General features: G+C 53.9%; 1 protein-coding gene across 1 annotated transcript in view; it reads left to right on the forward strand.

The window, feature by feature from the left end:
• Window positions 1-27,307, forward strand: part of ARRDC1 (arrestin domain containing 1) — a 47,027-nt gene that overhangs the window by 2,877 nt on the left and 16,843 nt on the right. The window contains exon 2 of the mRNA XM_069873116.1: window positions 18,686-18,796. Within this exon, the coding sequence (XP_069729217.1) occupies window positions 18,686-18,796 (111 nt within the window). The remainder of the gene's footprint in view (window positions 1-18,685; window positions 18,797-27,307) is intronic.

A 27,307-nucleotide genomic window follows, 5' to 3' on the forward strand; every position in this document is an offset into this window, starting at 1 on the left:
TTGCAGCCCTGTTCCTTGGGTGAGATGAGAGCATTTGGCCTCAGAGGGCTCGTTTCGCTGGCCCCTTGCGCTGCCAGCTGGCCCTAGTTGTGTCTCGCTGTTGCCTGTACAACTCCCAGTTTGGAGGAGAAATATTGGGTTCTCGTCTATGCCAGATCTCCTTTGCTTCCCAGGGTGCTGCAGTTGGTGGTTGTGGGAGAAGAGGAAGGTGTGTCTTTGTTCTGGACATTCTTTCTGCTCCTTTACTGCTCCGACTGAAGCTTTGGGGTTGGGCGTAACTAATGGTCCGGGAGCCAGGAGGGGTTTTGCTGTTGTATCTGGTGTTTGATGCTGATGCAAGGGTTGTGGTAAGAAGCTTGGGGCAGCTGAGCAGGGCTCTAGGAGAGCTGGCAGAAGCATGGAGCCAGAATCTGAGGTGGGGTGTGTGTCCCTGTTCCCTCTGTTTCTGTGCAGAGGTGACTGGAGCAGCTATTCTGGCTGTTTTGGCTGCAAATTGGCTTCACCAGCTGGGGCAGAAATTTTCCATAACCAGTGTTGTCTGAACTTGCCCAAATAAGTTACGCTGGGCTGTGACACCAACATCTGCAGACAGCAAGGTGACTCTTGGCTGAGTGTCCTCGTCTCTGCTGCTTTCTATCTTACAGTCTCTGGTGCTTAAACACTCCATGGTGGGGCTGGGGATCTCTCAGATGGGCACCCTTGCCTTCCTTCTGGCTGATGAAATACCTCGCCCTCAGAGGAGGTGGCTCGTAGCTGCTTGACGCATCCTTCTTGGTGTGAGAGCAGGCAACTACCTGCTGGAAAGGGGTCCTAAGGGACTAATCCACCCTGTTGAACTCCACGGGCTCAGCAGCAGAGGGGTCAGACTGCTCTTACGTGCTGTGGGATTCTCCTGGGGTGTGGAAGAGGTGGGTGGCATCAGCTTGGTCTATATACTATGCACACCTACACCTTCTGTGACCAGCTGTGACTTTCAGATTAATAAGCACCTTCCAGGAGAAGACGCTAAAGCCCTTGCCCATTGCATGTCTGGCCCACAGCACCGCGGTTTGGTTCCTGAGCCAGACCAGTCCGGTGCATTGACTTCTTTTTGTGTTGTGGTTTTGGAGATCACAAATGCAAACAAGCCTGTAACAACTACTTCACACTATAACTTATATGGCTCTTAGAAATTGCACCTTCTGAAAGGTGGATTTTACAAACAAAGCTCATTCTGTCTTGCTAAATGCACTAGAAATCATAGAATGGTTTGAGTTGGAAGGGACCTTAAAGCTCATCCCATTCCAACCCCCATGCCTTGGGCAGGGACATCTTGGGTCAGAGGGAAGCGTAGCCAGAGACACACCTTTAGGGATCATAAATGCTCCCACCCACGCTGGCTTTCTCGCCAGTGCTGCTGACTTACAATGAAGGCTGCTCTGTAGCACATCTGAGCATGCAGCAGCGTCACAAACGATGTCCAACCTTTGGTGACCCGTGCAGACCTTCCTGCGAAGCTTCTCCCAGTGGCCGGGCCAGGTTGAAGGTCCTTCCCTGAGAACTTCAAGCCTCGGGGGAGAACGCTAATGGGAATGCAGAGTTCCCAGTCATTGTGCCTGGCTTGCTGGGTAAATCATCAAACGTGGGTATACAAAGAACAATTAATCCTAACAGGAAGCTGGCGCTGGGACAGCTGGGGATGGAGGTAATTTGGGAGGAGGGAAATAAGTTTGTTCAGAGCAGGGCAGGCAGCCCCGGTTGCTGGCAGGAGCGTGCTGGAACAAAAGCTGTGCTGCTCGGGGATGCTGGAGCACTTTCCTCTCAACCCAGCGGCTTCCAGGGGCCATGCAGATTATTTCAGTCCTGCCGCCTGCCATTCAGCAAGGCGTCTCATGGGTAGAAGTGTAATGTTAAAATAACAGCCCTCTCTCCTGGGTCACCAAGAGTAAAGAAACTGCAAGTGCTTTCTGGAGTGGATTTCAGCACTTTGCTATTCTGCACTCTATTATTTAGCTGTCCACGTTTATGCAGTGATGACTTGACTTGAAAATCACTCGCTTGAACTATAGAGCTCCAGACACAAGTACCTATGTCTGTTCATGCTCTAGAAATACCCAGGAGTGTAATTCCCATTTCAGCAGAGCAGAGAACCTGTGAATCATGATTTCCTTCTCTAACTTTAATGTAGTAAACATTCACGCTTCTCACGTGGAGAACCGAGAGAGCTGGTGGTGAAGAAGAGGGTTGTAAAGCAGGTCACCTGAGTCCTAAGTCATGCATCTAAAGTAAATGTGACTTCTGTTTCCCTCGGACAGCAGTGGGAAGAAGTTTGGGTTTGGCTAATGGGTATAAGGTGGTTCTGATGTGTGTGTAACCTGTGCCCTTCCTGGGGGCTTGAGGACCACATTGACCACCATCCTCTGCACCAGCTGATCTCTAAAACGAAGGAAGATGTCATTGCTCCAGAAATGCAGTGTTTTGGTCTGCTTAGGAAAGTGATGTTGAAAGGATGGATTCGTTCCCAGTCCCTGAGATGGAAGTCTGTCTTCTGTAAAGGGGGATTTGAAGTTCCTCTGCTTGGCAGCATAGGTCATCATCGGGGTGGGAGGGACCCCGACGGCTCCCAGTGCGGCACAGGGAGCGTGGTGCCTGCAGGGCAGAGCTGAGCGAGAGCCTGGTGGGTTTAGAAGTGAGGAACGGATCCAAAGCTGTCACTGTCCCTGGCAATGCCCGCAGTGGCAGTGCCCAGTGAGGTCCTTGAGCCGCCTGGCATCCGCTCGCAGCGGTGGGCGCCAGGACGAGGCGAGGCTGGCTCTGATGCGCAGGAATGCTCATGTATCGTTCTGCAGGCTGGATGGCTCCTGCTCTAGGGGAAGTGGATTAACTTTCTTTTCTCATTGTCTGGGGTGAGACAGCAGGGAGCTGTGTGGCCAAGTCTGTCTGAGGCTGCAGAACAAAAGAGGGATTTTTGCTTCCCTGGCTGGCTTGCTGCTGGAGCTCCAGCTCCTCCGGAGTCAATAACTAATCACGAGACTATTTTGTGTCTCTTGTCGCTGCAGTGTGTGCCTCTCCCTGCCTATGCACCACTTGTGCTCATCTGAAAATCTCTGTTTGCTGCTTTCCTTGGCGACGAGATGTGCTGCAGCCTCCCATCTCTTGTTTAATAAAATGGGAGAACAAGTGGAGAGGAGTTCTGTCCGTCTGATTTGCGTCCAAGTGTGACAAACGGGGTGTGAGTGCTTATTCCTTCCTCGGAGCGCTGCAGAGCTGGCAGAGATGTAGCTTGTCTTTCGGGGCTGGAGTCAGGTAGGCAGCAGGGAGGCTCCCTGGCTGGAAGGAAGGAATCCATGGGGTTACATCCCTCTCCTCCTGAGGCAGCTCAGAGCCCTGTGGGTGAGGAGGAGCAGCTGGGGAGGGTGGTGGCTCAGTCCAGCCCCTCTGCTAAGGCAGGTGTGGGTACACGGATGGGCGTGCTCCGCTCGTGGCCTGTTGTAGAATACCTTTCGCTGAAAGTAATCCTCGAGGAAGAACTATGCCTGTAGAAGCCACGTGGCGGCCACTTGACTTGTCAAAGTCTTGCTAGAGGCTGTCCTGGCCAGGAAGAGTGGGATGGACATTCAGACCATCCTCTGCCATCAGGAGATGTTTGGGCTCTTCCAAGAGAAGATGGAGTGGTTGGGTTGTGCTGTGAGTTTGCTGCAGACTTGACATATGCAGAAGCTTAGAGAAAGATGCCCTGCCAGGCATTGAGGCAAGTGTTTCCTCCTCATGCTCAGGGCAGATGCTCCCAAAATGACCTGGCAAGCACACCAGGGGCTGGATTTTGGTTCGGTGCCTCTTTTCCTGAGGGCTGATTGCCAAGATATCCAATGTACAGCCCTTAGGCTACTGTTGTGACCTCTGAAGTCTGGAGACAGGGATTGCTGTGGAAGTTAATTACCTCTTTGTGCTGCTCTTAAAATCAGTCACTCTTCAAATCCCTCATGTGGAAGTGCAAAGTGCTTAGGAGAGGAGAAAATGAACGAAGGACCAGACTGCTGCCGGTCAGCGGATTTTTGTCTTGTGCACAGTTGTGTGTGCTCTGAGTCCCTGGCTGGTGTTTAGGATCTGAAACAGGAGGTGAAATGGGACCACAAAAGATGTGTAGGCTTCTGCCTCCTCTTGATGGCTTTGAAACAGCGAAGCCAGTCTGAGATTATTCAGAGACCTAGTGTAAAAACACCCCAACCTTTGAGCACCTTAATCTTCATTAGAAAACGGAGTTTATCAGATATCCGTAGCAAAAAAAAAGGCTGTTTCCAAGAAGCATGAATCATTCTGGAGCACTAATGCTTATAACTTCCAACCCTTTGTTCTTGCTGATGGAACCATACTCTCGGTTGTTTGGCTCCAGCAGCTCAGGCCAGAGGTAACGGTGCTGCGGCAGCTTGTGTCCATCTTCCCCAAATGCCTTAATCCCAAAGCCTTGAATAAAACTGGCTCGGAAGGCAACATCTCCAGGGAGGAAAGCTCAGTGTGCGGGTATGTGTTGGTTCCTTCTTGGCAGGGACTGTCTGCTTGGGACTGAATGTCAGGTCTGGGTGATTTGCTCTCAGTCCAGTATCATCCGTTTTCCATCTACTTGGACCGCTGGAGGTGTCCAGCCTGACCCTGAGGATCATCTCACCAACTTGTAGCACACCGAGCGTACTGGGGGTTTGTGATGTATCTCATGCTCTGATAATAACAAGAACGTAAGTCATTTTTCCAAACTGATGATCTTGCTATAAATAGAGAATCCAGCTGATTACGTAGAATAGTATCAAAGAAAATCACAGGAGCAGCTCTTGTGCAGAATGAAGTGGATTCTGGCTGCTTCCTCTGAAGATGCTGGGGGTGGGGGGAAGGGGATTTCTTGACAGCAGAAATGTGTGAAAGCTGTGCTCAAGAGCTCGGGGTGGCGTGAAGCAGGGAGCAGGTGAGGTGAGGCGGCTGGGATCTCCTGCTGCACTGTCCCACCCTGCGCCTTCCTGAGGAGCCCCTAAATGCAGGGTTGCTTTGCTGCTTATAAATAAGGCTTTTCAGGAAAAGGCATTTGAAATTTCCTCGGATAGGAGAGAGTGAGCTGGCTCCAGGCTTGTGCTGCAGTGGTGCTAAATCACTTGGAGGTGTCTCAGCAAATTCTGGCTGCTGACTTGCGAGTTCAGCGCCTGGAGCGGAGTGGTGGGCTGGAATGAGTTATGCACGGTTGCTTGTCCCCGTGCTCTTCTCCTCTTGTACGTGGGCTCCAACCCCTCACACCACAACTATTGTTTCCAGAATGGCTGAGCCATCCTCAGCCTACTGCTTTAGTCCTTCTTGGTGCCCTGGAGAACGAAGCTCTCGCCGACCCCTGGTTCTGGCAATATTGTATGTGCTGGATCCTTTCAGCCCCTGGTGTGTGTAGCGAGGGGTGTCCAGCCTGTAACAGGCCTTTTTCTGACTGAGTTGGTGCTGAGCTGACTGCGACTGCTCCTGAGGTGAGGGAGTGAGTCCTGGGGAGTTCATGCCCAGGAGCATCCCTGCAGCCGCAGGAGAGGACGAAGGGGATCACCTCCTCTCCTGAGCATCTGCAGGGCTGACTGGTGTCAAGAAGGCTGGGAGAGCTGTGTCAGGCTGTGTTTTGGGTGGCGGTGAGGATCTGCCAAAGTGAGCATCAGCCAGCAGGGCTTATTCCAGCCTTAACTCTTAGACGAGTGCACCTGAAGTCTCAGAAGAAAACGAGCGTGACTCTCCTGCAGCAGAGTCTTGCCCACTGGAGCTCTTGTGCTCCAGCGTTACAGTAAGCCTGTTAAGCATGAATTTCCAGAACTCTTTGAAGCCTTTATTTAGAAAGAGCCTGAAAAGGGAGTAGGCTCTGGTGAATCAACCTCTTTGTGGTAAGCAGAGAAACCTGATCAGTCGGCTGTTGATCTGCCTGCAGTGGCTTTTGCACCCAGAGCAGAGGGGGATGCTCCTGCGGCAGGAGCAGAGGGGCTGGCGGGGTGGGGAGAGCCGGTTAGACCTGCTCTGGAGTGTGGGAAGAACAGAGGGGGGGCAGCAGTGGTGGCAAACAGAGCTGTGTTCCCAGGACATCAGAGAGCTCAGTCTGCCCAGCTTGGTCTGCGTGGCTCTCCTTGTGTCAGGCAAGGTGGGAGAAGGTGACTGGCTTGGTGGGAAGGAGCAATTAAGTTTGTTAATGAAATAAAGGGGCAGTTTGTTACAGTGTGGAACTGACTGGTCTTAAAGCACCCAGTGATTGCCTCCTGGGACCTGCAGCGCTGTGTGGCAGTCTGCGGTGGGTTTCTTGCCTGGTTCTTCGTTTTTTAGTCAGCCAAGACAAGTGTACAGGCTGCTTTGGTCTAAAGTAGTGCTAAGTGTTGGGTGGAAACTCATTTTGGTTTGGGCAAGCTATAGAAAAAAGAGACTCCTCTCTTCTGTCTCAGCGTTACTCAGCCCAAGGAAGGGTGGCTGTGGTTCCTGGCCGGCTGAAGTGTTGAGTGCTGGAAGATCCTGGCGTCCATCAGCATTCCTGTGCACCGGGGCGAGCTGCTGGCTCTGCTCCACTCATGTGGCGGTGCGTTGGGCATCTAGGACTTGCATTCCCCTCCTACGAGGCTGTTCCAGTGGCCAAACACAGAAGATTAAGATGCCCTGACTGCTTATGTACGTACAGCCTTGTTTTGCTTTGAAGAGCATAGGTTGTCCAGGGCTCACAAAAGCAACTTTGGCTTTACAGAGAAGGATGACAGTAAATTAAGATTTGTCTTGTTCAGGGGATCGTAAGTAAAGCTCTCCTGGACTTAACTGAAGTCCTAATACCGAGATGTTTCTGTACCGAGCTGGCAGCATCTTCTGAGGCCTTATGAGGAACAGCTGAGAGAGCTGGGGGTGTTTAGCCTGGAGAAAAGGAGGCTGAGGGGAGACCTCATTGCTCTCTCCAACTACCTGAAAGGAGGTTGTGGAGAGGAGGGAGCTGGGCTCTTCTCCCAAGTGACAGGGGACAGGACAGGAGGGAATGGCCTCAAGCTCCACCAGGGGAGGTTCAGGCTGAACATTAGGAAAAAATTTTTCACGGAAAGGGTCATTGGGCACTGGCAGAGGCTGCCCAGGGAGGGGGTTGAGTCACCTTCCCTGGAGGTGTTTAAGGGACGGGTGGACGAGGTGCTGAGGGGCATGGTTTAGTGATTGATGGGAATGGTTGGACTCGATGATCCGGTGGGTCTCTTCCAACCTGGTTATTCTATGATTCTATCTGCTGCTCGGAGGTGTCAGAGCCAGCAGGCAGCCTTGCAGCACCGTGGAGCTGGGTGTAACAGCTCTGGGCAGTGGGGCAGGGTGAGATGAGGGGCTGGGCTGTGCCTGGGCTACGGAGCAGGACCGAGCTCTGCAGGCAGTGACAGGGGTCATATTGTTTGTCGAGACCTGCTGGGTTGCAAGCTGAGCAGTTCTTGGCCAGCGAGTGACTCCTGCTGCAATCCCTGCCTGGACCTCAGTCCCATCCTAGTAAAAGCACACATGGCTCTCATGGATGTGGCAAACAGAATCGAGTCTCAGGCATAGCTCTAAAAGAAGAGCAGGCATTCTACTCTCCAAACAGATCAGAGTTGCACCCTCTGAATTTCTGTCCAGAAATAGAAAGGAAAGAATTTCTTGAGACTAAAAGTTGCCTTCACACACCAGAGTGCTTGAAGAGCCATGTGAAATGCTGCTGCTATCTCCTCCAGCCTTCAGCTCCTCTGCAGCCTCTCTGCATTTCCCCTCTGATACTCCAAGGGATGAATATTAGAAGAGGAGGCTGTGAGTGCTGGCAGTGCGGCTGAGGTGGGTGGCTGGCATGGAGATATTCACAGTGAGCTGTGAGATCTGCCTCTCTTTGCCAAACCCTTAGTTTCCTGCAGTGCCTCCTGTACTGCTGTCTCATCTGGCTGTTCCCAGCACCCAGGGGCGTCTGTGTCTGCCATGCTGGCTTGGGAGGAAGAGGCTGGTCCATCAGAAGGCTGTGGTGGTGCTTTCCCTACACAAGGACCTGAAGGACCCTGTGTCTGGAGCAGGAGTTGTGTGGAGCGGTTCTGCTGGGCTGTTTTTAGGATGGGGCAAGACTTCGGGCGCCCCAGACTGATCCAAGGGACAACTTTCTCCTTTCTTACTTCTTCAGTAGCCACCATCGAGGGATACTACCTGTCCCAGGAGGCCCGTGGGTGTGCTGGCCTGGAGCAGGGAGGCCAGGCTGGTGGCGCGGTGCGGGCGGTGGTAAGAGCACGTGCACGGCCTCTGCGATGCAACCACCTCCATCCTTGTGGGCTCTCAAGGCAGAGTGACCCCATTCCTCCCCACCTCTCTTCCCAGGCTGTTGGGTGACACAGCACTGGGACCTACATCAATCTGAAGCTTCAAACCAAAACGCCTTGTCCTTTTTTTTTTTGGCAAGAGGCAGTTTCAGAGAAAGGAATCCTCCAGCATCCTCTTTCTGGGCTGTTTGGTGAGCAGCGGGATGGTTGTGGCAGGGATGGGGGTGAAAGGCTGGACGGGGTGCAGCCCATCAGTGGGGCGCTGCGTGCAGATGCTGCAGCGTTTCATGCCTGTTGCTAAGGAGCTGTGGTTGCCTTTGGCAGCGGGACTGGCAGGTTCAGCGCGTAAACTTTGTGGCATGTAGCTGTCCCCCTCCCACAGCCCCTGTGGCTTTGTTCGCCGGTGGCTTTTCCACCCGCAGCCCCACGTGTGCTAAGACAGGCTTGTTAAATGTGCTTAACCGGGGATTTTGTTCCAGATGTTTGAGATGACCCCCTTCCTCTGAGGGCAGGCAGCGTGCTGATAAAACACTGTGATGCTATAAATAAGCCTGTCAGCTCTGCAAGGGAGAAGAGCCTTTGGTTTGAACAGGAGTTTGTTTGAAACAGGAGCCCAAGAGTTTGCTTTCTTCTCCTGGGATATATGTTGACCTCTGATTTTGGGGAGGAGCTGGAAAATTTACATTTCCCTCTTGCTGTCAACCCGATGGAAGAAAGTACTTGCAGAGGGGAAAGGATTGACCTGCCTGTGAAAGAGCTCAGGAGATGTCCTGATGTAAGGACATGGATCTGTTGCAGCAAGTCCATAGGAGGCCGTGAAGGTGATCTGAGGGCTGGAGCACCTCCTGTACAAGGACAAGCTGAGAGAGTTGGAGTTGTTCATCCTGGAGACGAGAAGGCTCTGAGGAGGCTTTAGAGCAGCTTCCAGTACCTGAAGGGGCTCCAGGAAAGCTGGGGAGGACTTTGTACAAGGGCCTGTAGTGATAGGATGAGGGGGAATGGCTTTAAATTAGAAGGGGGAACATTTAGATTAGACATCAGAATGAAATTCTCCACAATGAGGGTGAGGAGGCCCTGGCCCAGGTTGCCCAGAGCAGTGGTGGCTGCCCCATCCCTGGAGGTGTTCGAGGCCAGGTTGGATGGGGCTTGGAGCAACTGGATCCAGTGGGAGGTGTCCTTGCCCAGGGCAGGGGGTGGAACTAGATGGGCTTTGAGGTCCCTTCCAAACCAAACCATTCCATGATTCTGATGAAATCAGCTCAAAGAAAGGTCAGGGCCGGGAGGGAGGGACTGTCTGTTCCGCTGCTGTGTGTGATTTGGCTGGTCCAGCCTCTTGCAGGGCACAGCCAGAGGCACCAGCCTTGGGGAGGAAAGGCAGCTGAGCTGCAGATCTTGCTGCTGGTGACTACAGGTCGTGCCACTGCAGAGGGGGCTGCGGGGTGGTCCTGAGCCCTCGCTGGTCTTGTGAGTGGCTGGAATGTTGCCTGCAGGCAGCAGCACGGGACAAAACCAGGTCAAACTGTAGCAGCAACTCGGTTTTGAGCTGAGGGCTGACTGTAGTCTCAGAGAGGAGAGCTGCATGGGGTGTGACTTGTGCGATGGGCTGGCAGGCTGTGGGAGGGGAGATCATGGAATCATAGAATCACTAGGTTGGAAGAGACCCACCAGATCATTGAGTCCAACCATTCCCATCAATCACTAAACCATGTCCCTCAGCACCTCACCCACCCGTCCCTTAAACCCTTTGCAGCCAGGGAAGCCTGGCCTAGGGACAGGCAGCACTTGGAGACGGAGCAGGCACCTTTCCTGGTTGGTTATGGGGTAAAGCCTGCCTGATACAAACAACACAACTAACGATAGAATCATAGAATCACCAGGTCGGAAAAGACCCACCGGATCATCGAGTCCAACCACTCCTACCAAGCACTAACCCATGTCCCTCAGCACCTCGTCCACTCAACCCTTAAACACCTCCAGGGAAGGTGACTCAACCCCCTCCCTGGGCAGCCTCTGCCAGTGCCCAATGACCCTTTCCATGAAAAATTTTTTCCTGATGTCCAGCCTAAACCTCCCCTGGCTTGTCTGCAGCCCAGGGGTCTCTGTCTTTTATTGGGCACCGTTCAACTTCATAGAATCATAGAATAACCAGGTTGGAAGAGACGCACTGGATCATCGAGTCCAACCATTCCCATCAATCACTAAACCATGTCCCTCAGCACCTCGTCCACCCGTGCCTTAAACACCTCCAGGGAAGGTGACTCAACCCCCTCCCTGGGCAGCCTCTGCCAGTGCCCAATGATCCTTTCTGTGGAAATTTTTTTCCTAATGTCCAGCCTAAACCTCCCCTGGCGGAGCTTGAGGCCATTCCCTCTCGTCCTGTCCCCTGTCACTTGGGAGAAGAGCCCAGCTCCCTCCTCTCCACAACCTCCTTTCAGGTAGTTGGAGAGAGCAATGAGGTCTCCCCTCAGCCTCCTCTTCTCCAGACTAAACACCCCCAGCTCTCTCAGCCGTTCCTCATAAGGCCTGTTCGCCAGCCCCCTCACCAGCTTCGTTGCTCTTCTCTGGACTCGCTCCAGAGCCTCAACATCCTTCTTGTGGTGAGGGGCCCAGAACTGAGATGTTCCCGTGGGTCACAGCAAGCAGCAGCTGAGTCCTGCATGTGCTGGAGGCTGCTGGTGGCATGGGAGCTGCTGCTTGGCATGCGTCAGCTCTGGACGAATCGCCTCCTGGGGCCCAGCTACGGGCTTGGGTTTCACTTGAGATGGAAAGCATGGACTATTCTTTTAGACAACTCCTCTCCTTCCACATTAGAGGCTAAATCGCCTTCTTGCCCTTGTGCTGGGCTCTCAGGAAGGAAGAAGATCAAAACCTATTCAGACAATTGTTAACCTTGTGCCAAACCCACCGCTGCATCCAGCTTTCCGTGTAAGTGCTGCGCTTTTGCCTCATTGCTCTCTATAACTACCTGAGGGGAGGTTGTGGAGAGGAGGGAGCCGGCCTCTTCTGCCAAGTGACGGGGGACAGGACAGGAGGGAGTGGCCTCGGGCTCCGCCAGGGGAGATTTAGGCTGGACATTAGGAAAAAATTGTTCACAGAAAGGGTCATTGGGCACTGGCAGAGGCTGCCCAGGGAGGTGGTTGAGTCACCTTCCCTGGAGGTGTTTAACGGACGGGTGGACGAGGTGCTGAGGGGCATGGTTTAGTGTTTGATAGGAATGATTGGACTCAATGATCCGATGGGTCTCTTCCAACCTGGTTGTTCTATGTTCTGTGATTCTATGTTCTATGATTTATGTTCACTGGCTTGTGTATTGCTCCAGACTTTGTGTCTCAAGATCTGCCAGGACGGACCCAGAAGGATGGGGATGGCTGAGAATTAATTAGGAGCTGTTGGTTTAATTAGCAGTGTCTCAGTGGATTGGTGCTTGAGGGCTGGGTGCCGGGGGAGCAGTGTATCTTGTGAGCTTCCAGCCTTCCTGTGCGGAGACTGTGAGCCCTTTGTGTCTGAGGTCGTACTGGGGTGTTTCTGTGTGAAAACCACAGAATCACAGAATCACAGAATAACCAGGTTGGAAGAGACCCACCGGATCACCGAGTCCAACATCACAAGTCCAACCATCAGTACAAGAGCCTCAACTTGCTCTTCTTTGGGGTCTCGGCCTTCTCTTTGTCTGCTTTTCATGGTGCTTTTCTAGGAATTACCCAATCTCTACCAATTGGTTGAGAGTAACTTGCTGTGTCTTTGGTTCTTGCTGTCTCCCAGGTTTTCCAGCTGCCCAGCACCATCTGGTCCTGCTTTGCTGGTGGTGTGGGTAACCCCAAACCCATCATCTTCATCCAGATCCAGGGCAGGAGCTTTACAGGACGAGAAGATGTGAGGGTACACAAAAGTTGTGATTTCTATCTGTTGAACCCAGAGATTTTTTTCAAGGGAGGAGCTGTGTGTGAGGTGGCCTCTTGCCACTGCCACAAGCCCATTAATCTGTCAAGAGCAGCTCCCCGCTGCCGTCAGCTGGGGCTCAGGGTGATCCATCACTGCCTTCTCCTGGGGCTGTTTCTGGCCTCTGGGGCATGCAGGGCCAAGGAGGGGGGAAGGTGGTTCTTTCCCAGCTCATAGGATGTTCTCAGTCCCCGCAGCTCTGGGTGTACAGATGGCAGCTTGAGGGAATCTAATTAAAATGTGGTGATAGCTGCCTGCTGAGGCTTTGATGGGGAGGGAGTGGAGAGTGGGCTCTGGTTTCCTATGGCTTGTTTCCATGAAATGAAGACTTCTCTGATGCAGCCTCACTCACCTCCCACAGCACTTTCCCCTCCTCTGCTCCCCCATTACCTGGATCCAGGTGTGCACAAGTTTTCCAAAGGGCGTCTCAGTCCCCTGAGCCCATTACAGATGAGCTCCGGTCCCTTGTGATGTGTGGATATGCAGGGTGGCTTTACCATCCGTCTCATCCTGTGCTCTCTGGGCTGGGCACCCTGTTCCCTGCAGCGGGGATGGCTGGAGGCTCCAAGTCCAACAGCTTGGCCATGGCCAAGGCCCGGTGCTGGCTCGCTGGGCTCCAGCCAGCAGGACCCCAGGGCTGTTGGCGAGTGCTGTTTCAGAGCTCGGCTGCCAGCTCTTCGGCCATCCTTGCAGAGGAAGCGGGGTGATGGGATGGTCCGTTTATCCTGTGTAAGCCACTACCAGCTGGTTTTGCTGCTTCCTCCCCCACCCCAGAGAACCCAAACCACCCAAGCTGTCAGTGTCTCCACTGCTGCCTGCGGAACTCGAAGCTGGAGGCTTCACCTGGGACCTGGGCTGGCCCTGCTGCTGCGAAGTACAGGGTGGCTGGATTGTGGAAGCAGGGATGTGCCTGCCCCTGGCAGGATGAGTGTCCCCTGCTTCCCTCTTGCCCAAGATGCAACACTAGCTCCACCAAGGAGGGGATTTGGCTGAATTGCCAGGAAAAGTCCTTTGAATTTGTGTCTGTTCTCCTTAAATCGCCTTGGAAGAAGGCAGACGTGCCCAGTTCCTGGGATCTCTATTTTTATTTTGTGCCGAGATGGATATGGCTGAGCTGTCTCCTTTCGTTTCCAGCATTTGGTGCGTGCTGTAGCCCGTTGCTAAAGATGTGTCTGGCTGGATGTGAAGCCACCCGCTTCCCTGACTCCCCGGGGGACTGCAGGGGTGAAGGGCTCTTGTCTTCCGCATGGCTTCGTAATTCATTCCTTCCCTGCTTGCTGCTCTTTGCCTCCTCTTTCCACTTCCCTTACAGTTTTGGGGAGTTTATTTTCCTTGTATTTATTTAAAGCAGTGTGGGTAAACAGGGCGCAGGAGCATGGTAACTGAGGCCACTGGTACCACTGGATTCCAGAGGCATTTTTAATGGGTTTCTGACTGGAACCAGCCTGTTCTGATGTAGGGACTTTTCTTATTTGCTCTATCTGCAGCTTGGCACAGGGGTTACCTTGGAGAGGCTCAGGCTGCACATTTTGCTTCCCCACAGCCGGGCTGGTGAGCTTCGCACCTCAGGTGGCTCCAGTTGCAGCAGCTCCAATGGTGCTGGTTTGCCAGTCCTGTCCCACCGGCAGCTGCCCCAGCACCATGTGCCCGAGTGGTGCCTGTCGGCTCTCCCTGGTCCCGTCTCCTGCTTGTGGGCAGGAGCTGGCACACGACAGCTGAGCCCATCCCTGGTATCTTAGTCTGCCCATGGGATGTGTGTGGGGAGGCTGATTTCATGGTTAGCTGCTCCAAAACCTAGTTAGCAAAAAGATAAATGGTCTGACCTGTTGAACTGAGTGCCTCCCAAACCTCTTGGATAACCTGGGGGGAATGGGAGCCAGGCTTTCCTGCTGGGGCTGTGGGGATGAAACGGGGGTTCTCTGGCTGCCCTGGACCTGCTGCCCCACCATCACACACCCTGAGGGCATCTGGGGATCCGTTGGCTCCTCCAGGAGCTTGGGCACCAAGCTGGGATGTGTGATCCTCAAATCCAGCTACATCCCCACTCTCCGCTATGGGGCAATGCGTCTGCCCGGAGCTGATGTGCACCCCATTTCTCCCCAGTGAGGTGGGTGAGCTCCTGTTTCTGGAGTAGGTTGGAGAAGATACTGATGAACAAATCCTCCGCCACCTGAACTGTTCCAAGGCTTGTCCTGCATCTATTGACTTGCTGTGCCTGCTAATGGTACGCTGGCAGCTTCAGGAGTGTGTTGGGATGGGGAACCTTTCGCCAATGCTGTGAAGTTGCCTTCAAGCTTTTCAGCTTGAAATGTTACTTTTGGTCCCTCACGCACCTGGAATGGCAGCCCTAAGGTGTTTCATGGTCAGGAATGTGGCTGTGTTCAGTTCTGGGCCCCTCACCTCAAGAAGGATGTTGAGGCTCTGGAGAGAGTCCAGAGAAGAGCAAGGAAGCTGGTGACGGGGCTGGAGAACAAGAGGAACGGCTGAGAGAGCTGGGGGTGTTTAGCCTGGAGAAGAGGAGGCTGAGGGGAGACCTCATTGCTCTCTCCAACTCCCTGAAAGGAGGTTGTGGAGAGGAGGGAGCTGGGCTCTTCTCCCAAGTGGCAGGGGACAGGATGAGAGGGAATGGCCTCAAGTTCCGTCAGGGGAGGTTTAGGCTGGACATTAGGAAAAAATTTTTCCACAGAAAGGGTCATTAGGCACTGGAACAGGCTGCCCAGGGAGGAGGTTGAGTCACCTTCCCTGGAGGTGTTTAAGGCACGGGTGGACGAGGTGCTGAGGGACATGGTTTAGTGATTGATGGGAATGGCTGGACTCGATGATCTGGTGGGTCTTTTCCAACCTGGTGATTCTATGATTCTATGAAGAGGGCTGCCCTTGGTGGAGAAGGACTGGGACCTCTGAGAGCTCTCCCTCCAGGATCCTCCCTGTAGGCACAGGCTGGCTGCAACCACAGCAGTTTGGGATGTCAGTAGTTAATTGAGAAGCCTTGGAGCTGGTGGCTCCCGTGGCTGGCTGCCTGCAAGGAGAAGTTCAGACATGATCCAACTCTAACCCTAGTGGTGGGTTATCAGGGAGCTGCCATTGCAGCAGGGACCAGCAGCCAAGGGTTGGCTCTGAGCACCAGGCTGCAAACCCACTGCTTGTGGTTGCTGAGTCTGGCACCTGTGGAAAAGGAGATGGGCCATAGTGGGGATGTGCTTGAACAAGCCCAGCCACCTGCTTCCCAGGAAGCCTCAGTGCTGCAGTGTAGCAAGCAGGCTTGATTTAAAGACCATCATCCACTTATCACGGGGTTACAACAGCTGGTGGTGATTTAGAGATTTCTGTGGCGAAGGAGGCTGAGGGGAAGCCTGTTCAGGGGCTGTTGCTCCTATCAGGGCAGGTTTAGATTGGATATTAGGAAAAGTTTCTGTACTGAACAAGTGGTGAAGCACTAGCTGCCCAGGGCAGTCAAGGAGTCCCCATCCCTGGAGGGGTTCAGAAAACATGTGGCTGTGGTACGTGGGGACATAGTTTAGCAGGCATGATGGTGTTGGGCTGATGGTGGGATGGGATGAGCTTTTCTACCTTTAATGACTCTATGATTCTATGAATGCTCTTGGTTGGGCTTTTCTTGCCTGCATCATCTCCTGTCTGAAGATGTGGGAGTGGAGAATTTGAGCCTGGGCTTGATTTGACTTGATGCATCAGAGTTATCTGAGCTAATTTGGAGCAGGGCAGGCTTGTTGTGAGCCCAGAAACGTGGCAACGTGTTGTGGTGGGAGCATGAGCTCAAGCTCCGCCAGGGGAGGTTCAGGCTGGACATTAGGAAAAAATTTTTCACAGAAAGGGTCATTGGGCAGTGGCAGAGGCTGCCCAGGGAGGTGATTGAGTCACCTTCCCTGGAGGGGTTTAAGGGACGGGTGGATGAGGTGCTGAGGGACATGGTTTAGTGTTTGATAGGAATGGTTGGACTTGATGATCTGGTGGGTCTCTTCCAACCTGGTGATTCTATGATTCTATGAGAGCTGGTACCCACGCCTGGGTACGCAGGATGCCCCCCTGCTGTAGCCACTCCCTGCTACTTCTGAAGCTGAAACCCCTATGTGGTTTTGGCTCTGTCGTCAGGTAAAAGAGAGGATTTGGTGTCCCCTGGGGGTGGACAGAGGGATTCAATGCCGTGGTTTGCTCCAGGAGGGGCCCTGTGTCAGCTCAGACCTGACATGCTGTGGGGCAGGCAGCTCCCCTAGCAGGCTACGCTCTCCTCTTCATCCACTGCCTCGGACGTGCCGATGCATCGCAGACACAAACAAGCGAGCCCATGTGTCAGCCTTGCTGCTATATCGATGTTTGTTTAATGAGAGTTGGCATCTGGAGCTGCTTATCCTTTGCCCTTGAGACTAAAACAGCGCTTGGATGGGCCCTGGTGTTCAAAGTCACGATCAGGCTGTGAAGGTATTGCAGCAGATCTGATGGCGAGAGGCTGTTCCTCATTGCAGGATTACAAATTTTAAGCCCCAAGGAGCCCATTCCACCTGGGGCTGTTTAGCCTGGAGAAGAGGAGGCTGAGGGGAGGCCTCATTGCTCTCTCCAACTACCTGAAAGGAGGTTGTGGAGAGGAGGGAGCTGGGCTCTTCTCCCAAGTGACATGGGACAGGACAAGAGGGAATGGCCTCCAGCTCCGCCAGGGGAGGTTCAGGCTGAACATCAGAAAAAAATTTTCATGGAAAGAGTCACTGGGCACTGGCAGAGGCTGCCCAGGGAGGGGGTTGAGTCACCTTCCCTGGAAGGTTTTAAGGGACAGGTGGACGAGGTGCTGAGGCACATGGTTTAGTGATTGATGGGAGTGGTTGGACTCGATGATCCGGTGGCTCTCTTCCAACCTGGTGATTCTATGATTCTATGAATGCATGTGGCAAAGCACAAGTAAGGGGCTGGGGTAAGAGCTGTGTGTTCCCTCTGGACAGAAGGCTGGGTATGGGCTTCCTTTCCAGCCTGTCTTGAGTCAGCGTGGAGAACACAGACAGCAGGCAGGTGCTCTGCAGAGCTGTTTGAGGTGGCTGCAAAGAGCATCATTGCAGCCCTCGGTGTCTGGGAAGGTGGGTGCGGGTGGTGGGCTCAGCATGGCTGAGGAGGTTTGTGGGGAGGGGGAGAGCTCTTGTGCCAGTGCAGGTTGTCCACCTGGGGAGATGCTTCCTGTGGGACTCAGCTTGAGTACAGGGGAGCAGGTGGGTGAAATGGGAAGAGAGTCTGTCTGGTAGCTCCTGCCAGCAGAACCTGACAGGTTCAGTGAGGGAGTTATGTATTAAAGCTGTTGCAAAACCTGGTGAGAATCAGGATAGGAGATGTTCAGGTTGGGACAGCCCTGAAGGCCCGGTTTGTGCAGCAATAGGTCTGCCTGCCTCCTCCCGTGTGGGGGCAGCAGCACAGATCACATCCCGCTGTGCAAAAGGCCGGTCTGACACGTTTGGCTGTCTCTGTTGTCCAGTGTCAACATCAGAGCTTGATTTCAACCTGCTGTGAATTGGCCAAGACCAACTGAAAATGTCTCGTGGGTGACTCTTCTGAAAGCCACAGGGCAGGGCAAGCTCTGGGCTGAGTTTCCCAAGGCAAGGCACAAACATGTCTCAAATTCCTCTCCTTGCTTTGGGAAAGTCAAGTGGCATCGCAAATGCTTCCAGACCTCACTGTGCAGCTGTGCTGTGATCCCTGTGTCTCTTAACAGGTGGAGGAAACCACTCGGAGTGGTCTCTGGCTGCTGAGAAGCAACGTGTTTATTATCAGAAGTCCTGAGGCAGGACAAGCGTTAACGAGCAAAATGCTTCTTCTGAACTCAGTTGAAGGAGAGACTGACCCTGGGACAGAGGGGCAGGCTCCCAGGGACTGGGGGTGTCCGTGAGAGTGCGTGGGCTTAGTTGGGCTTCTTCATGCTGCACTGGAGGCTCCACGGGGCTGTACACCCTGTTTAGCTGGTTGATAGGCTTGTGTGCAACATATCTCGCCTCCCAGGGGACAACTGATGGGACAGTTGGTGGGATTCCAGGCTCCTTATGGGGTGGGAAGCAGCAGAGTCCTCTGCCACTCACTGCTGTCTGGACGGGGATGCCCGAGCGTGTAGGTGAGCATCACTACCACAAAGTGCCATCAGCCTGAGTGCAGGGGTTGGTGCACGTACTGGGAGGGGATATTGCCTCATTTGGGAGAAAACTGGGGAAATCGCTGGTGTGAAGGGCTTTTGCAGTGCAGGGAGGCCAGCACGAGGACTTCCAAGGTGATAACATCTGAGATTAGCACTGGGGTAGCAGGGAATGTGCAGTGGTGCTGAGAGTAAGAAGAAAACGTGCTTCTGAAATGAAAGCATGACCTGATTCCTTGTCTTCATTTTCCGCCTCATGTGTGTTTTGATGAAGTGCTGTTCCTGTACAAGCCCACATAGAGTGCTTGAACCTGAGGTTTCGCTTTCTCCCAGTGCTTATGTGTGTGCTTTCCCTCGACAGCCATCAAGGTGAGCTGTGTTGGATCCTGCGGGGTGTCGAACAAGATCAATGACACAGCGTGGACCGTGGAGGAGCAGTACTTCAACAGCACGCTGTCTCTGGCAGACAAAGGTAAGGGCCACAAAGGCACGATGGAGATCTGTGGTTCAGAGACAGTCTACAAAGATGTATCACCAAAACTTCAGCACTTCGATGTGAAATACCTCATCCCTGCCTACCTTGGCCTGTGTGCAGAGGATGGGAGCCAGTGTTAGAGACTACAAGAGCTTAGAAGGAGCTGTGCAGAGAGGCATCCTGAGTAGCTGCAGAACTTGGCAGCCACCCTGCAAACGCTGTTTGCATCCTCTGGCCCTGCTCTGCCTGAGACAGAGCTGCCAGCAGCAACTTCTCGGCTGTTTGCAGGCCCTGTGGGTTCACCCCGCGCCGCTTCCGATGCACGTTGACTGTGGCGGTCACAGAACACTGGTCAAAGCTCAGCAACAGAAGGCAGCAGCAGGCCAGGAGTACTTTGCATCAAAGGGGATGTGGAGGTGCCACTTGTTCTTCAAGAGAAAGGTGGAGAGCCTGGCAGGAACAGCCTAGGACGGTTGCCAGCATCCCCCCCACAAGCTGAGATGCCCAGAGCTAGTGACTGGGTTGTAATATCCCATGGGGTAAAGTGACACCAGCAGCCTCTGGGGAATCTGGGCTTGGATGAATGCTGTCTTTCTGCTGTTAAATAGGTCAGCCTTACCACGAATAATTCATGCTGTGCCCTGGCTCCTCTTGAAATCAAGACATGCCGGTGTTCACCTGCTGAAGGCCGTGTCTGGAGCTGTAACCATAACGTGGCGGGAGCTCAGCGCCCTGGTGCTGTTTTATCAAATAACAGGAAATGGGTAAAACTGAAGTGGCAGTTTGTGCTAGCTCAACAATCTTTCAAGCAGAGCTTTTGGTGTCGAGGGGAGACTGACCTCATCCTTGCAGCAACTGGCAAGAGCGCTGCTTGCTCTCAGGTCCCAGCAAAGGCAGGCAGCTGGCTGGCTTGCCTCTTGGCTTGACTCATAGCCCTGGGGCTGCAGTTGGAGGTAAATTGCCTGCCTGGGAGGGCAATGAGAAATGTTCCTGCCTGATTTTGGATGCAGCCAGAGTGCCCAGCTGTGAATAATGGGGTAGCAAAATCCCAGAGGCTTTATAAAGGTGCTGCAGGCCGTTGAGCTTGGATAAGTTGGGAGCTGGAGGCTGTGAATGATTGTGGACTTCTAGAGAGGTTTAAACCTGTAACTGCACTGAAAAATGCACCGTCCAACTTTTGTTTGTAATATTTAATGATTCAAAGGAGAGCTGTGGTATTGTTCTGTCCTGGTAAAGCCACGCAAAAGCTGGCAAAAAGCCAGCCAGGAGACAGGAATGGGAAGAGGCAAATGTGCTCTTCAATAGTTTTTCCAGTCCTGGAAGATTTTAATAGTCGGTTCTTGTGAGATTGCCCTTGGGAACCATTCCCTTGGCAGCTAGGACCAGTGTGAACTGGGAAGGATGGCAGGAAGATGCCTCGGTGGCTGTATGCTTTTATGGCTCCAAAGTGTCCCCTTTGAAGGCCTGAATTCCAAAGTCTTGATTTTCTGGGACCCAGACCCTCGTGTCTCGCTCAGTGCAGCCCTGCTGTCTGTCTGCTGTCAGCACCGCCAGCCCTGCCGGCCTGAGCCTTGAGCAGGTGCCGGGGGCCGCACTGCTCGCTGCGCCGTGGAGCTGTGGTGGAGCTGGCAGATGCCCAGCTGCCTGCCTGGAGTGTGACTGGGATAACACAGGCCAGCTGAAGCCTTCCAGAGCTACCGCAGCTCCAGGCGGGGAATGTAGTACATGACGTATGAGAGACTTAATGAACTGAAGGGAAAAGCCCTGTAGGACTGTTGAGTCCTGTGCTTGAATGCTGCCGTGTATCATAGTCTTGTTACTGTCCTGTCTTGCAAAGCTGCAGTGCAGTTACAGAGAAAGTCTGGTCCCAGCTACCAGCGATCCATCTGGAGCAGCGTGCCAAGCGCTTACAGTCTGACCTGTGCTCTTCTGCTTTGTGTGTCAAAGTGGACGCAACTGGGAGCTCTCAGCCTCTGGATCCCAGCTGCAGGGAAGCAGATATGGAGAGGGCGGGCAGTCCCTGCACGTGGGATTGCAGCCAAGGGCAGTGCTTGTGGGGCATTTGCTCTTTCTGCGCCTGGCACAACCTTGGGGATTGTCCTGGACTTGCCATGTTTGTCCCGTGCCTTTCTTCAGGCAGGATGGCTGGGCTCCTGCGAGGACACAGGGGAGCGAGCAGTGTCATAGAATCACCAGGTTGGAAGAGATCCACCAGATCAAGTCCAACCGTTCCTATCAAATACTAAACCATGTCCCTCAGCACCTCGTCCACCCGTCCCTTAAACACCTCCAGGGAAGGTGACTCAGCCCCCTCCCTGGGTAGCCTGTTCCAGTGCCCAGTGACCCTTCCCATGAAATTTTTTTCCTGATGTTCAGCCTGAACCTCCCCTGGTGGAGCTTGAGGCCATTCCCTCTCGTCCTGTCCCCTGTCACTTGGGAGAAGAGCCCAGCTCCCTCTTCTCCACAACCTCCTTTTAGGTAGTTGTAGAGAGCAATAAGGTCTCCCCTCAGCCTCCTCTTCTCCAGGCTAAACAGCCCCAGCTCTCTCAGCCGTTCCTCATAAGTCCTGTTCTCCAGCCCCTTCACCAGCTTCCTTACTCTTCTCTGGACTCGCTCCAGAGCCTCAACATCCTTCTTGTGGTGAGGGGCCCAGAACTGAACACAGGATTCGAGGAGCGGTCTCACCAGTGCCGAGTCCAGAGGGAGGATAACCTCCCTGGACCTGCTGGTCACGCCGTTTCTGATCCAAGCCAAGATGCCATTGGCCTTCTTGGCCACCTGGGCCACTGCTGGCTCCTGTTCAGTCACTGTCAACCAACACCCCCAGGTCCCTCTCCTCCAGGCAGTTTCCAGGCAGACTACTCCTAGTCTGTAGCTGCTCAGGGTTGTTGTGCCCCAAGTGCAGGACCCAGCATTTGGCCTTGTTAAACCTCATGCCATTGGTGTTGCCGCTGCCTTTGGCCCCACGGAGCTGGCTTTGGAACTGTCCCTTGCAGTTGCTGCGCTGGCCTGTGCGGATATGGAAACAAAAGCCCTGGGACTGGCACCACTCCAGCCTGCGTCGCAGGGAAGCGAGATAACTGTCTGCTGTCGCAGCCCTCGCTGTGACATTGATGCGTGCCTGGGCTGGCGGAGCAGCAGGGAAGCCAAGCTGCTTCTCGATGTCTGTGCCTCCGCGCGTGCCTCTGTCTGTCCGAGGGGGCTGCTGGCAGCGCAGCGTCCTGGCACGGCGCAGCCCTGCTGTGAGGCACCAGCTGGGCTTCACCGGGGAATCATGCGATGGCCTTGGGGATGTGAGCACCAGGGCAGGATCTTGGTGCTGACTCAGCCGCGGTGTTTTTAGGCTCCCCAGGAATAGCTCTCAGCTGCTCTGGCATTCCATGACCAGGGCGTGAAGGAGCTTCAGGAAGAGGTGGCTCTTTCCCTGCGTTCCTGGGCAGGAGCATCCAGCAGGGACGCGCTGCTCTGGTTTGGGGCACAGCGGCCCCTGGAGAGCCAAACCCTGTGGGTGCTCCTAGGGTGGCTCCTGCAGCTCCGGCAGCTGGCTGGCAGGGGAAACTGAGGCAAGCTTGTGCTCTTGGGACATGGAGTGTTGAGTTGGGCCGTGCTCTGTGGTGGCTGATGGAGCTCAGGGTGAGTTAAAGGAGTCAGAAACATCTTGGCCCATATCAGAAACAGCATGGCCAGCAGGACCAGGGAAGTGATTGTATCATAGAATCATAGAATCACCAGGTTGGAAGAGACCCACCGGATCATCGAGTCCAACCATTCCTATCAAACACTAACCCATGTCCCTCAGCACTTCATCCACCCATCCCTTAAACCCCTCCAGGGAAGGTGACTCAACCCCATCCCTGGGCAGCCTCTGCCACTGCCCAGTGACCCTTTCCACGAAAATTTTTTTCCTAATGTCCATCCTAAACCTCCCCTGGTGGAGCTTGAGGCCATTCCCTCTCGTCCTGTCCCCTGTCACTTGGGAGAAGAGCCCAGCTCCCTCCTCTCCACAACCTCCTTTCAGGTAGTTGTAGAGAGCAATGAGGTCTCCCCTCAGCCTCCTCCAGGCTAAACAACCCCAGCTCTCTCATGTCCCCGTACTCGGCATTGGTGAGGCTGCACCGTGAATTCTGTGTTCAGTTCTGGGCTCCTCGCTATGAGAAAGACATTGAGGGGTTGGGGCGCGTCCAGAGAAGAGCAGTAAAGCTGGTGAAGGAAGTAGAGAATACGTCTTACAAGGAGCTGCTGTGGGAACATGTTTAGCCTAAGGAATGGGAAGCTGAGGGGAGACCTCATTGCTGTCTGCAACTGCCTAAAAGGTTGTAGTGAGGTGGGTGTTGGTCTCTTCTCTCAAGTAACAAGTAATAGGACAAGAGGGAATGGCCTCAAGTTGCACCAAGGGTGGTTCGTACTGGACTTGAGGAAAAATTCTTCACCCAAAGGGTTCTCAAGCACTGGCAGAGGCTGCTCAGGGCAGTGGTGGACTCCCCATCCCTGGAGGTGTTTAAAAGGCAGATAGATTAAGTGCTTAGGGACATGGTTTAGTAGCATACAGATATGGGTGGGCTTGATGATCTCCAAGTTCTTTTCCAACCAAACGATTCCATGATTTCTGAGCAAGGACCCTCAAAGGAGCGTGGGGCCAGGCTCCATCACTGGTGTGTGACTCCTTCCCTGGCCGGTGTTGGACAGCCGCAGGCTGTGAGCACCACGAGCCAAGGGCGCTGGGACTGTGCCCAAGTGTGGTGGTGGTGTTTGGGTTGGTCCTGTCTCGCGTAAAGACACGCAGAACCTCTCGGGTTGAATATGTGCCTGTTCCCTCAGGTGAGGGCAGGCTGTGCTCTCACACCCTGAAAAGCAAAGAGCAGGAGGGAGGGTAGGAATTGCAAGACACCCCACGGAGCAGGTGGTGGGGCTGCCTTTCTGCTGTGCTGCAGGAACATCTTGTCTGCAAAAGGGGATGTCACCTCCTAGCAGAATGAATGGAAAATGGATGGAAGAAGGGGAGGAATTAGCTTCTACCTCAGAGAACTCTTCTTTTCCTTTGTTTTCTTCCTTACAGCAATGCTTTTACCTCTCCTTTTTGAACCTGTGTATTCAAAAACAAAGCAAGGGGCAGCAGCGTGTCCCTGCTCGGGGAGCTGGCAGCCAGGCTGTGCCCTGGAGCAGAGGGTGATGCCAGGCTCCCTGCTGGCACCATCCCCAGTGCTCTTGCAGAGGATTCATCCAGCCTGACCACATGGGCTTGGGTTGAGGGAGCATCCCAGGTGTTCCCGAGGCCACTGAGCCAACATGTCTCGGTCTCACCCTGTCCCTTGCGAGTGGCTCCTGCTCCAGCAGGGTCACAGCAATCACCTCGGGGGGTGGTTTGTGGAGGCAGGCTCAGCTCTACCTTCCCACATCCTGAGCAGTGACTTTTAAAAACAGTGAGCCGTGCGCTTTGAGGACACGTGGGGGAAGGGGAGAGGAGGTTTGCAAAACTATGGAGGCTTGGATTGCTCTTCAGGAGGGATCCTGCACTTCTGCACCCACCCACCTTTGCATTGAAATAAGTGAGGGGGCAACTTGTCCTCGGTAGCATCAGCTGTTTGCTTGTATTACACGCTGTGTATTTTTAAGGGCGTACATTGTATGAGAAGGGAGGCAGGCCTTAAAATAACCCAGGTGCTCTCTTTGCAATGTAAGACACTTATTTAAAGCACTGGCCTTATCCTTAATTTCCCTTCTCCTTCTCCCTCGAAGCAGCGTCCAGGGTGCTCAGCTGGCCGTCCATGGGTTGGCGACTGAAGTTTTTGGTGCAGAGGACCCTGTTGGTGTCTGTGCCGGAATGGTTCTTGTCCCTGCTTGGGCAGTTGGTGTCTGTGCTCCAGGAAAGCCTCTCGATGGGGCTGAGCAGGCGCTGGAGGCAGCAGGCGATTGCGCAGGGTGAGTGCTGCAGCCTTGGCAGTAACACACGGGCCAGCGGTTTCGTGACCTCAGACACTGAGCAGCACTGGGAGGTCGCTTGCCCGCGGGTGGCTCAGAGGGAGGCTCATTATTTGCCTCCTGGAGGGGAGGCTGAGGGGGAATTTATTTTCCCACTTAGTCTGCGTTTGGCTTGGATTCAGCTCCCTGTTGCTGGTTTCTCTTGGCAGTGCGATTGGGGTGGGGGGGACCTTGTGAGCGTGGGGGTGTTGGGTTTCTGTAGGTGTCAGCAGCGCAGGAGCTCAATTACAGCAGTTGCAGCGAGTACAACATAGCACTGCTTGTACCCGGTGCTCTAGGACACAGAGATGCTTCTCTCAATCCAATATAATGGAGTAATTCAGCTCTGCGGAGGCGTCCTGCTCCTCTCCCCCTCCCCTGCTGCAGCGCTGGCCGTATTCAGCCCAAGAGGAGGAGGTCCGTCGTGTGCCCGTTACCCCCACAGGGCTGTTTTCTCTGGCCACCCCATATCTCCGACTGCACACGCAGCTCTTGCCGTGTGGATGGGTTGCGCATGTAAAGCCAGGCTTTTGTTTTTCCCATTCCTCTTAAATCCTACTTGCACCTGAGTTGAACCCGTGCAGGGAGCTGGCTGCAATTTCCAGCTGACCTTACTTTTGGCAGCTTGTTAGCGAGCTAGAAGGCGCTGCAGGGAATTCCTGGCTGCTCCACGGACTTCCTCTGCTGGCAGGTTTCTCCCACAAAGAGCTAAAAAGGGGCAGCTGTTCATCACCCCTTCCCTGGGGTGGTTCTCTACCGGCCTGGCACAACACCTTTGCGGCCAACGGTTGGCACAAGGTGACGATCCTCTCTTCCAGCTGAATTTAAAAAGCTGAGTGACCTGATGAAGCAGGGATTGTGAGACTTGGGGCTCTTGTTCTGTGCCTGGGTGTCGCTGTGCAAGCAGGAGGTAGCAAAGCAGTGGGTGATGCTCCTGGGCAGCCCCTGAGAGCAGGAGGGTGCCTGTGGGCAGCAGTGAGCTGGTAAGAATGCGCTGGTGCCAGCTCCTGGCTACACTGTGCTGGTGGCTTCAGGAGCAGTGACTTGAGTGCAGCCCAGGAAAACACAACAGAAGGAGCTGTAGCTGCCTTGGCTCACGGCAGCTTCCTCAGCACTTCCCAGTTTCTTATCTCAATAAGAATCAGATCTCACTGTTAATCCTTTTTTTTTTTTTTAGCATTGCCATACTGCCAGGTCCTACTAATTCATGGAAAAGGTCACTGAAAACTGCTGACACGGGGATTTGTGAGCAGTGGAGCCCTCAGTGCTGGGCGTTCTGGTGTGTTTTCTTTCTCTCTCTGCACCTAGTAGGTCATAGAAAGGTTCATCTTGCAGCATTAACCGTATTAGATGTTGATCCTGTGTGCATGCAAATCCGCTGTGAGTGAGTCTCTGCTTTGAATGGGAGCTTGGAGCCTGCTGGGACTGTGCTCCCTTGCTGCTGTGCGGTACCTCTGCTCGACTGACGGGCTGCTCAGTAGCAGGAGAGCTCTCATTCGAGCAAAACTAAAATGAGCTAAATGCCCGAGTCTTTCCCTGGTGGGTCTGGCTGTTTGCTGGCAGCTCGCTCTTCTGCCTCAGTTGCTCCCTCTGAGGCACCCGTGTCTGCTGCAGCGATGGCAGCAGCAAATGTGTGTTTACCCTCATTTATTGGGGTTTGTAATCCCATGTATTAGCCTAATCCACCAGAGAATGAGTTGGAGTCCTCACACTAAAGCTGCGATGGCTCGGCATCGCCTGGAGTGCCCTGGCAGAATTAGTACTTCCCATCTGACTTCTCTGATAGAGCCTGCTGCGAGAGCTGAGTCCTAGGGGAGCTCTGGCCTTCTCACTTGCATTTAATATTCAATTTTTGGGCTGCAAAGGTGGCTGAGGAGAGACAGGAGGGCAGGGGTGAGCAGGGCACTGGCCACAGCAAGAGCAATGATTCTTCCAGTAGCTGGGGGATCCGTGTCCTGTAGTGCAGGGCTGCCTGTTTCTCCACTCAGAAGTGGAAAACAAACCTGCTGCTTTCCTGCTCTCTGCCTGGAGATCCTCAAGAGGAGAGTTCCCAAGCTGTGCATTAACAACACTGGTATCGGTCTATCTCAGTACCTTCCCTGGGGAGTGGGAGGGCTGATTTTAGACAGCAGGAAGATTGTGTTGCTGCGAGTGATGACAGGGAGACCAGCGGGCACCAGGTACCTACCTGATTTGGCCAGCACCGTTAATGCATCACTCGCTAAGCAGCCAGAGAGAAATTGCCGTATGGCCTGGCCTGCTGTTCCTCTGCTAGAAGAACCAAAAAATATGTGCACTCAGAAGGCACAGCTTGTTCCCACTGTAGCATCCGCCTGTGCCGCAGGAGGGATCGCAGCCACTGCTGTCTGCTTGGCAGGTCCCGGTGGGGAGAGCAGGAGGTTGAGGCAGGAGTTCCATTTCAGCCGCTCCCCAGCTCCTGTGCCTCGGACACCTTCAAGGCTCCTAGTGTGGCTACGGAACAAATAGCATCCTCCTCTTTGGGGAGTGGAGGGAGTTATACGTGGAATATTCACCTTTTCACCCCAGTCT

Source organism: Phaenicophaeus curvirostris, chromosome 20, assembly GCF_032191515.1.
Source record: "Phaenicophaeus curvirostris isolate KB17595 chromosome 20, BPBGC_Pcur_1.0, whole genome shotgun sequence".
Taxonomy (NCBI): domain Eukaryota; kingdom Metazoa; phylum Chordata; class Aves; order Cuculiformes; family Cuculidae; genus Phaenicophaeus; species Phaenicophaeus curvirostris.